The 12,258-nt window shown below is 32.0% G+C and overlaps 1 protein-coding gene across 1 annotated transcript; it reads left to right on the top strand.

Annotated features, from left to right (window-relative positions):
- The first annotated feature begins 497 nt into the window (after nt 1-497).
- Nucleotides 498-9,359, top strand: LOC136979716 (homeobox protein Hox-B3a-like). The gene is made up of 2 exons (XM_067275739.1): nt 498-570; nt 8,593-9,359. The coding sequence occupies exons 1-2, from the start codon at nt 498-500 to the stop codon at nt 9,357-9,359; spliced, it is 840 nt and encodes a 279-aa protein (XP_067131840.1).
- The last annotated feature ends 2,899 nt before the right edge of the window (nt 9,360-12,258 follow it).

The following is a 12,258-nucleotide window of genomic DNA, read 5'->3' as shown; positions in this document are numbered from 1 at the left end:
ATGCAACGTGTTAGCACAGGAGGCCCTTCAATAAAACTTTTATCTCCCTAAACATATTTTTTCAGGAAACACAAAGCTAACCCACTTCACGCACTACGATTTCCGATTCGCATCGTCTCTCCCTCCCGTTTGGTCATTGCTAGAAGTGGGGGAGTCCCCTTAAGGAAGAAGGAAACAAAAGATTCAAGAAAAAAATCAGAAAATAAATAAAAAATAAAAAGAAACTCATCAAACACGCGCAAACATAGAAGAACATGCATACTACACAAGGCTAATCCACTTAGACTAGCCCCAACAGAAGAACCACCACCCCGAGGGATCTCAGTAGGGGGTGTGTAAACGGCTGCATAGGTGACCGGCGGTCATAACGGCTATAGTCTTAAGAACTGTATAAGTACCACCTACACAGTGCAACCTGGTGTCCAAAGTGTTAGGACAGCGAAGAACACACGACTCGCATTAAGATTTGAACTGTTACGTTTGTAAAGTTGACAATTATGGAGACAGGACCTTCAGGAAACGGTGGCTGGGACAATCCTCGTCGCTCGCAGAACTCCAACAACGGTGCAGGTAAGATAAATGATCGTTTGGTCGACTTTAGGACCCGTTACATCCATTAGATCCTAATGACCTAACTGACTAGACTTTATGACAGGGCCATTTGTTATCGCCAACCGCTGACCGATATATCTTAAACCCCAGACGTGGCTTCCTAGCGTAACCACTTGTCGGATCTCGTATACGTTCCCTAATAAACTATTAAACTCTAAGAGTTTTTTCCTATATAAAATGGACCCGAAGAGCGTAACCTCCGTCCAAAAAAAATCCTCCTCTACTCAAAATTGTCTACCTGGTGTCCCACTTTAACGACCAATTTCTTAATTAAATTATCGTTTCTGCTAATTAAAACCTCGGACACCTTAAAATGGACCCTTTAAGCTTTATTTTGATATATTGCATTTTAATTTAAGGCCCTAAATTGAAATTATTTAAGCAATCTTTTCTGTTGTAAAGTAGTCAGTTCGGTAATGTTAACGCGGTATTCGGGCCTCTTGTTTAACCGTTTCTAATAAATTCGGAAACGTTTTTATGCCGTATTTTAATTAAAATTTAATTAGTAATTAAGATTATTTATTTATTTATTTAATTTTAAAATACAATTAAGTCGAATTGTTTTAGATTTTAAACGTGATTTTTCGCTCGTTTCTTTGTTTCTGGTGTCAATTCCACATAAATTTTAAGCTGTAATTTGAATTTATCTTAAAAAATTCTCTCGTAATTCTTAAATTTAAAAAATTTAGGATAATAATTTAATATTTTATAACTATTAACATTCATATTTTATAAAATTAAGTCGCGAAATAATAGTAAATTTTGAATTATTTTCATGCCAATTCGTTAAATAATCTACAATAATTTGTATTATTTTCGGGTGAATTAAATTATTATTTTTATTATTATTTTAAATATTCTCTTGGTTTACTGTCTAAAAATTAAATTTACGGTTTAGAATCTAGTAAAATCGAACTAGAATTTCCAAGAATTCGACGCCTTGAAGCGTAAAATCGAACAGGTGTATAGCAGGACCGCAGGTTTACGGTGGTCCAGACGGTCAAAAAATTAAAAATATCCAAATGAATTTGATCGACACCCCCTCGGGTGGTTCCTAAAATCTTTTATAGACGGTTATAAATATATATATATGCCAAAAATTCTCTATTTTTCGCCCTCAACCTTTGATCTCGGAAGGTCAAACTTTCCCACCAAATTTTTGGTGTGGGATGGACGTTAACGTTCGAATTTGCATTGTGGGGGATATATAACATGTTCTCACGCAAAGACAGAAGGATTAAGTAGGTCAACACCTGGCCGGTTGTAATTGCCCCTGAGGCTAAAAGCTCAGACGTGGTCTTAAGACAATTGTTTAGAGAAATTTGTGGAATTTGGCCCTTTGTCTTAACGGTAACTTTTTTTCCCGTTTCTGGTTCATTTATTTGAATTTACAGATAAACAAATAAATAAGTGTTTCGCCCTTTTCTACGCTAAAACCTTATCTGATGGACTCAAATTACAATTACTGAAGCATAATTTGAACTTAAAAATATTTAATTTAGGTTACCCCTATTCAATGTTAATTATTTGATATTTTTAGAATTATCTAAAAAATTATCTTTATTTTTAATTTTAATTTTATTTATTTGGGGGGAAGGAGTATTTTAATTGTGAAAGGGAAGACTCCATCACGTGTTGAACTCTTCTAAATTCGGCATAAAGTAAGGGAAGGTTTAACGGGTGATGCGCATTTTAGGGTGATTTTGTGTAAGTTTATATTGTTTAGAACAGTTTTTATACGTTTAATGTCGATGTTTTATACAAGGGGAGGCTGTATCGCTTGTTAAACTGTCCTTAACGTAAGCTACTTGGCTCCTCTAGCTTATACGGTTCCCCTCAATATCGCTGTGTTGCTCCTATAGTCTACGCAGGAATAAAACAATTCAATAGCATTAAAAGGATATGTTTTTTTATGCGATTTATGTTACATAAAACACCAAAAAGATATTTTTTAAAACATTCTATAAACATTTTTCTAAATATATTTGATTAATTTGTACAGGGGAATGTTCAATCACGTGTTAGATTAGCATAAAGAAAGTAACGATTTAGTGTGTAAATCGTCTTTTATAAGGTGATTTTTTAAAACTTTACGGCTGTTTTTCGTAAGATTAAACATCTAAAAACCTTTTGTGGATAATATTTTATACAAGGGAGTGCTCAATTACGTGTTAAACACCTGTAAACTTAAGCTAATTTAACAGCAAAACAAGCCGATTTTGCTACATTTCACAAACATTTCTTAGAATAGTCAGTTTAAAGAAGATTATTCCAAGAAATATTTTTAAAACGTGTTCAATCAGGTGTTAAATCTTCTAAATTCGTGTTTAAACAAAGGGGTAAAATGTTCTCGAGGAAGCCTTCTTGCACTTTATATATTATTGAACGTCTAAATAATTTATTTCTTATAATATTTTCCAAAAAAAAAAAATATTTAACATTTTAAGGAAAGGGATGCTCAATCGCATGTTAAATTCCTCTAAACTTTATGCAAATTTAGAGACAAACCTATACTTTAAATGCAAATTTTTTACTACTTTATGCAACATTAAATGTCTACAAATTATATTTAGACGTTTACTGTTTAAAGAAAATAATCGGCTTATAAAATATAATTTTTTTAGTTAAATTAGCTTAAATTTGGAAGAGTTTAACATCTAAAGGAGGATATTTTGTTAAAATACACGAAAATTTACCATAAACCACGTGTTAGAACAGCATAGACTTAGAGATTTAATGGGGGAATCTCATTTTGTAAGTAGAATTTTTTCCGTAAACCACGTGTTAAACCCCTTATTCTAGGCTAATTTAACGGTTAAAAAATATAGAATTTTCTATGTTTTAAGCTCTTTAATGTGTTCAAAGAAATAATTAAATATTTCTTCCATAATCCGGGTGTTAAAAACTCTCAAATTTATGCGAATTTAACGTTAAAAGACCGAAGTTTTGGAGGTTTTTTAAGGTATTTCTGCCGCTGTAAACTACTAAAAAATCATTGTAAAGTAAAGTTAAAGATAGAAATATTTTTATTTTTAGTGATATTTTCAGACAAAATAATAATTAATAAATCTAAAAACAGTCCAAGTGGAACGATTCTTGTCTGATTTTGTTAGACGATCTGATGTAGGAAACGTCTTGTTTTGTTTGATGGTTCCTTTTTATATTTATTTCCTCCTTTATTTTTCGTTTAAAAAAATAAATAAATAATAAATTTAAAGATTGTTTAAAGAATTTAGAACTAAAATAAATGAAAATTTTATCCTTCTTGTTTTAATTTTTTAAATCAAAGATATTAAAAATAGAATCCTTCTTACACAGTTTCTTTCGAATGTATGTGAACTTGAGTGTATAATGTCTCTATATCATGGAAAAAATATCCGCCATTTTTTCCTCTACGGCCTAGAAAATTGAATTACTCACGTTTTAGAAGGCCCCCTCGGCTCTAAAGTACATACGGCTTACAAGACCTTGTACGCATTACAGGCTCATAAAATCACCTCTTAAGTATGGAAGGTATTGGACAGTCATATGAGGCCTTTATATAGAGAAAGACCCCTCTAGTTAACCTATAATTATAAAGTCGTCTATTTAGATTGTCTTTCTATAATGTATAGGGCCTACAAACCTTTAAACGGTCTTAGAAGTTAAAAGACTCCTTCTATACAAAGAGGCCTCCTAATTAACTATCTATAATTATATATATACGTGGTATCATAAAAGATCTCTGTCTAGTCAGTCATATGTGGTTCTTGAGGCCTTACGTTATTAGATCTTAAAGATAGGGCATTAAATCTAGAAAGTTTCCTTGCATATCTAAAGCCTGTTATAAATCAACTGTTGCTAGAATAGCTTATAAGTAGACTTAATTGCAACACGAGGCCTCGAAAGGCCCGCTTGTATTGTTAGGTTTTACATATAGAAACACGTGAGATTTATATCTAAAAAAGATCAGGCAATAATAGGCCTTAGAATTAGATTGTAATATCGACAATATAAACAAGTGTAATTTTGAGGCCTCGTAAATACACTTTATAAAAACTTGGGGCTTTAGAATGATTTGTTTGAGATATTTAAAGCCTGTCGTGTAAACCCATCAGCAGCTTTTTTTACTTTTTTATAAGTATATTTTATAGCAATGTAAGGCCTAGAAGTTTTAGGCATTGTTAAAACACTAGAACGTGTTACCACCCCATAAATTGTATTTACCGATAGAAAGCCTCATAAATAAATTAATAAATGCTAAGTGTTTGTCTCAGTATCAAAAAGTGTTTAGTAAAAGACAAATATCTAAGAAATGTCTCTTACAAATAAGCCACGTGTTGTTAGATTAATTCATAAGGCCTACGAAGGCCCTCGTGTAATGCTAAAAGGCCTATTTATATAAAAAAATAGCTTTACAATTAGATTCTTTAACCTCTTATAGCTACTCTCGATACATTTATAAGGCCTCTCAGGGCCTATACGGTCCTATCTGAGACGTTGACAAGTCTCTAGAACGTGCTACAACCCAAAACAACGCAAATCATTCAATTATAAGGTTTTATGGAAAGTATATTAGTAAGCCTAGGCTAATTTATAAGGCCTAGAAGGGCCCTATACTGCTAAAACCCTAGTTATTTATGTAAAAAAGAAGCCTTACATTAGAATCTTCAGCCTGTTTCATAGCTACTCTTGGTACAACTATAGGGCCTCTCAGACACGCGTAGGGCCTAGAAGGGCCCGTCGGAGACGTCGGTAAGCCGCCGGGACACGTGCAGAGCACTGAAACAGCCGTAAAGAGGCACAATTCATCGATATCGTGCCAAGGGGCAATTTGAAATCCTTAACTGTGACGTAATTAATTGTGTTTTAATATGATTAATAAGGACAAGACCCTATTATTTAATAAATAACCATATCAGATATATACGTTACGATAATCTGTCAAGTTGAAAAACAACTTTAATCAAAGTAGCCTTTACCCAATAAGCCACTTTTCGTCTAAGTGATTAATCTTAAACAATTCACGAACTCGTGATATATGCAACCCGATTTACGTGACGTTGCTATGGGAATTATTCTCTTGTGTGCTCGTGTTGAGTGGCCGCTTTTTGGCATCCCTTAGCATCTCGATGACTGAGTGTCATCTGGATTTTTGTGGGTTGTAAAGGTTGATGTTCGTCCTGTCTACGCTATTTAACTCGTAGGCAAATTGTATGAGTGGGCCCTTTTCTTCACAATAGCTTGGCTTTTAATGCGTTTTTGCGGGAATTTCGTCGTTTGTAAGGGGCAAAACGGGCATATTTTTTGGTAATTTGAGACTTATACGGAAGATCGGGGTGTATTTTTTAGAGGGTTTTATTAAAATCTTCCGACTTGTACGGAGGTTCTAGAGGTAGTTTTGGGTGTAAGGCACACATTTTTTTTGATAATTTTCGATTTATAGAAAGTCCTGAGGATCCTTTCGTGTCATTTCTTCCGAGATTTTTATTGAATTTTGTCAGTTGGACGAGGATTCTTGATGTCCTTTCGAAGTAAACTTGACTTTTAAGTGCATTTTTGGAAGGTTTTTTTTTTGACATTTTGTAATTTGTTTAGGGTTCTGGAGATCTTTGAACGTCTAATTATCATAAATTATGTGTTCTAGACAATTTTAAACCACTATTTTTTAATGATTTAAGAGGTTCTTTTGGAAATATTTTTACTTTAATATGCAACTTCATTGTACAACTGGTAAGATTTCTATTTTTGAACTAGTTTCTAGCAGCATAACTAATGAACTAATGGTTAATAACTAAATAACTTGTTTTAATTAAATATTCTAGTATTAAAAACACTTCTAAACTATTCTTTACATTGTAGAAATGATTTATAAGTCTTCTAGACCGCTTTTAAAACAGTTTGTGTGTTGAAGTAACACGAGAAAGTGCATTTTATGAATCATATTTATGAGGTTTATAACTAGAAAACCATCGAGTTAATAGTTTTAATGTAATCATTTATTATTAAATAACACTTAGAATAATTTCTTTAAATCAGAAGACAGCTAATAAATCCCGTAAAATACTTTAAAAACACGTTTATCTCATAGACGGAGATGCAAAAAGTGCGTATTTTCAAGCCCATTTTATGAGGTCGCCTTACCAGATATTGTCATTTTAATGATATCGAGATAATCTTGGAGGTGTGAAGAAGGACTTAAACAAATTTAGATCCCGGTAACCTCATTACTAACACTAGAATTAATGTTACAAAGTTAGCTTTGAAGACTCTATTGATGATAAAAGCACATCGAGAGGGCGAGCTGGAGATTGTAGATCCGCTCTAGTTAGTCGCACATGCATGCCTATAGGCCGCTTATCAGGCTAAAACGTAGAACAATATGTAGAAAAGGGGACTCTCATTATGATACATGTTTGCCGAGAGGATGGTTGAGATAATTAACGATGGTTTAATGAAGTGTTATGTTGACATTCACTGGGGTGACAAGTTGACACGTGACAAACACTGAAGCTAATTCCCTGCATCATTCCCAACCTACACTTCGCATATATTTAGACCGATTTATTTATTTATTTATTTTACTTATAGTGAATTGTTGGATTGATTGTTTGATCACTGTTAAAGGTGTTTGGATGGAGGAGCTTCACGCTGCAACATCATCAGTCATCTGGCAGAAAGAGCATCGCACACGGCGTGACAAATGACATTTTTCACTGTTCACGAGAGCAACAGCTGATTCCTTTGATTAATAGGTCCTTCTACATTCTGGAACAGCGCGGATTTCCCACAATCCACAGCACACTTTTCGGGGGCATGCGTAGTAAAATAGGAAACCAGCTGTCGCTTGGATGAATAATGAAATAATTTTGCAAATCAGAAACTCTTTTTAGTTTCTCTCTCTCTCTCTCTCAGTCTCTGGCTGACTGTCAGATGCATCTGGAAACTGCGCTTTTCCTCGTGCTTGAATATTCAGTGTCTTGGACGACGAATCTTCACCAGCTGATGTCACCATTCTACTGAAAAATTCCTTCTTAAAAATCTAACTTTCATAATTTAACTTTGCGATTTTTATCCCTCTCTCGCTCCTCCTCCATCGCCTTTATATATTTTTTTCTTTCTTTCTATTTTTTATTATTTTTTTCGGGTCCTTTCGTTTGTTTTTATAAATGAAACTGTCGAAGTATTTCTACCCTTTTTCGTTGTTATTTTTTGATTATTATTAAATTTTCTGTCGCGGTTTAATGATCGGTGTTTGAAATTTAAAGGTTTTAGCGTATTATCGTGTTCAGAAATGTCGATTTTTATCGCTTAATTCGGCTAAAATTTGCACGTGTAGTGTTCGAATTTGTCGATTTCATTGTTTAATTGTGTTTAAATTTGCCTGTTTAATCTGTTATATTTAAATTTGCATGTTTCATCTCTTAATTGTGTTTATACGTCGATTTCTTCTCTTAATTGTGTTTATGTGTCGATTTCATCTTTTAATTCGATTCAAATTTGTTAGTTTCAGCACGTGCGTTTAAATTTGTCGATTTCGCCATTTAATTGTGTTTAAATTTAATCGGTTTCGCCTCTTAATTCTATTCAAATTAAATCAGTTTCAGCAGTTAATTTCATTTAGATTTAAATCATTTTTCAACAATTTATTTAAATTTTTAATCTTTTTCAAGAATTACATCGGTGTTTTGTAGTTGATTTCCAACAATTTTTGTTAAAAAAAATAATAATTAACTTAAATTAATTCTTTAACCTTTATTTATATATAAGCTAAATCAGCTACTCGGTTCAAGGCCTCGTTTTTTTTAAAATTTATTATTAATTGATGAAGTGCAAAGGCCCTATATATATATATAAGCTTGTTCTACAGCAGGCCTACTGCTGTACAGAGGTCGATAATCATGTACTTGAGTGAAAGAAGTTTTGCATAGTTTAAAATTACATACTTTAAAGTCATTCTAGAGTTTATATTAATATATATTGTTTTTTTTTCGCTTTTAGGTAGACCAAAACGCAGAAGAACTGCCTTTACCAGCGCACAATTATTAAGGCTGGAAAGACTTTTTAACTCGAGTCATTATTTGGCTATTACAGAAAAAAGCAGATTGGCTATGGAACTGAACCTGACCGAACAGCAGGTTAAGGTTTGGTTTCAAAACCGAAGAATGAAATTTAAGAAACAGATGCAGAGCGCTCCTACGTCAGGAGAAGGAAGAGCCAATTTGCCAATTTCTATTCCCCCTCCTGCAATTCCATCCTCCGGCAGTCTGGCGACGATTTCAAATTTTTTCGGTAGTTCCGGTATAGTAACGCCGTCGTGTTCAGCCAGTAGTTGGGCTGGACATTACAGTTGGGCCTCGCCAAGCAATCAAGCCCAATATCAATCCGTCCAGCTACAACAGTCAAACACACCTAGCTGCGTGTATTCCGGTGAAACGACGACCACTACATGTCAGTACAGGCAAACGAACGGACAATCACAAAATTTAAATTATCAGTTGCCTGTGTATCCAGAACTCCAGGGTCAACAATTTTCTTGGGATTTCAGTACGAATGACGAAAACCAATTTCCAATGTACTTCCCTTCGTCAGTTGAGGAGCAACCTCAAGAAAATTGTATAAATAATAATCAAAACCAGTCGCCACCGTTTTACGCTTCTTCACTACAGCAACAACAGAATCCAGCAACTGAAGGATACAACCAAACTCTCGATTGGCTAGTCTCGGGACAGTACCCCAACCCACCTCCACCCCTCAGACATTTTTAACATATTTTTTTTATTGTAGATTTTTAACCCCTTATTTCTTATGTATTTCTAGTCAACGTCAATTGTATTAACTTGTTTTTCTTTTTTTTATCTTTTTGCATTTATTGATATTAAAGTTTTAATGCTAAATATTTGCTTTTTATCTAACTTTTATATCTTTCTACATAGATTTTATAACATTTTATAACTTTTATTTAACTTAATATTTAACTTTCTACATAGAAAATTAGTAGTTTTTCATGAAAAAAACAGCTTCCTATGCAAATTTTCCTATGGAAAATTTGCATAGGAAGCTGTTTCTTTTCATGTTTACATAGTTTGGTATTTGGAAAACATGTCAGAAAATACTTCAGTCTGCATAAGAAGTATGCATTTAATTTTTTTAGTTGTTTTATTGTTAATTTTTCTATACTTAAAGGTGTAATGCCGACTTCTTTAAATAGCCTAAGTCTGGAGACTTGAGATGACAATACATAAATCTAACTCTTCTATAAATTACTTGTTATAACTTATCATTATGTATGATTCTAAAGAATATATTAAATCCTTTTTTAAAAATTTACAACTGCTAGCAATACATATTCTTCTAGGACTACACTAAATATTTATATAAAGAGAACTTTTGTTCTATAAATGAATTCTTAAAAAACATAGAATCAGTGCTAAGCTCAATAGATTTGTAAGCATATAGGGGTATGTGCAATATTTTTAAAACAGTACAGTGATTTGTATTCGTCATTTGTTAAACATTGAGACATTTTTCCTGTTCTTGTTATTGTTATTTCTGGTGAAAATATAACCAATGCTTTGTTATATTTTCATCAGAAACTGTAAAAAAAGATTTTAAATAATTCCAAAGACTATTTTAAACACTATAAAGTACAAATAAACTGCAGGATTCCATCCAAAAAAGCTAAATGATTGCTAAAATACATCATGTTTTTTGAAAACAGATTTTTACAACCTTCAAACAGTGCACTCTTTACACCATTCCAAATTTACGAGGGTCATTTTATCCTAATTTATAAAGCTACTTATATTATAATTGAATTAAACCACTTCTAACATTCCAAACTTGAAAATTCTTGACCCATTTCCTTATCTTTCACAAAATATTAGAGTTTTTTGTGAAGAGGTTTGCTTATTTTGTTTTTCATGGAAGCTTAACTCTTTTAACACTTTATCTGATAAAGTATTATTAAAATTGTAAAGAGAAATTTTAAGTTTTTTAATGTTTAAACCTTGTTGATAATGTGAGAAAGTGTGCAAATGTAACTAAACAGTAAACTAATCCCATTTATCTCCAAAGAAGTCTTGTTTTTAATGTTATTGTTATATATTTTTCAAATTTTATAGAATATACAGGGTACAAAATAAATATAAAATGCCTTTGTATATGAAAATATTTATGTACGCCATAAATTTTTAATTGTCATCCATGTCTAATTGTCATCTTTATTATTAATAAATCAAATTTTTTATGTTAAAAGTTTTGTCTTGTTTTATTCAAATATATATATGAGTCTAATATCAATTAAAATGTGAAGTGACATACAGAAAATGAGAACAGAAAAAGTTATCTAATGACAATTAGTAATTCTCTATACTACTAGTTGCTTATTAGTAGAGCCATGTTCCTGCTTGACTACTAATCTGATTAATGTAAAAGCTTAATTAAATAATAAATTTCTTACTAATATATGTAAAAAATGTCTTATAGAAGCAACTCTGTGTGGTCTGAAGAGAAGCTTCTGTTATCCTATTCTATTTGCTGTAAAATCAGCATTCGGTAACCGAGTAGTGAAGCAGCATTTGTAATAGAATCTGTAATTAAATTAGCCATCTTTATATGATTATCAGTGTTTTACAACATTCATTTTATGCATGTTATCACCACGAACATGTATAAAATGTTACTGATGTAGCTAACATCTAAATAACCTTTAGCTACTGTCCAGTAGTTAGTTTTTATAAATCGCTACTATAGTAGACACTTCTACATCATTATATCCCTCTTTAGAGTCAATACAGTAAATATTTTAAGAACTAATAGTGCTCTGATTAACATAGTATCAATTTCTAAAGCTTATATAGCATATAATAAGTCATCCACTTAAGATCTACAACTGCATTAATGTTACTGAAGCAGCATGTATATATACTGTGATGCTGACTCAATTGGAGCAGCAGCAGTAATTTATCAACCGAGATGTAAAGGATGGCTCAAAAGTCAGTCGACCTAGTTAATATCTCAGTCAACAAATGTTTAGGCCACCCTGTATAGTGGAAAGCTTCAATTTTAAGAAAATTATGGATACAGAATTAGAAAACTCCCAACTTATACATAAAAATGAGAATTTTATTCCAAAAAAACAAACTTTTTAAACCTTTTTTTTTGTTGGAAAGAAACAAATTACACTTCTAACTTCTATACTTCAATTAAGGATTCTAAGTTAATTTTTGGATGAAAATTAGAGAAGCGGATCCTACTAAACCAATTTTAAATTATTTTTTTAAAGGAAAGAATCTATTTTTTTTAGATTTTTTCTCTCTCTCCCTCTTAATTTGCCTTGAGAACAACAAAACAATAACATTCTAAGTGCAGCATCTTTCTCTCTCTCTTTCTTTTTCTTTTTTTAATGCATTTCTTCATCAAACAAATTACAGAAAAGTCCTCTTAACTAATTTTAACTTTAGAAGAAAAGAATAAGAACAAATTTTGATAAATATTTATAAAAATAGAAAGTTTTCTAATTAAAACAAACAGTCCTGTAAACTATCTTTAAACAATTTTCTATACTTTAAGAAAATCAAATGTATAATAGTCCATGGAGAAGAAGATAACAGATTCATTCTGATAGTATTTGACTCTGTATAAAGTGGGAATCCACTATTATAT

Source organism: Centruroides vittatus, unplaced genomic scaffold (genome assembly GCF_030686945.1).
Source record: "Centruroides vittatus isolate TY-2023 unplaced genomic scaffold, ASM3068694v2 contig_631, whole genome shotgun sequence".
NCBI classification, from domain to species: Eukaryota; Metazoa; Arthropoda; class Arachnida; order Scorpiones; family Buthidae; genus Centruroides; species Centruroides vittatus.
Note: the sequence above shows the minus strand (reverse complement) of the source record. Positions and strands in the feature narration are given on the sequence as shown.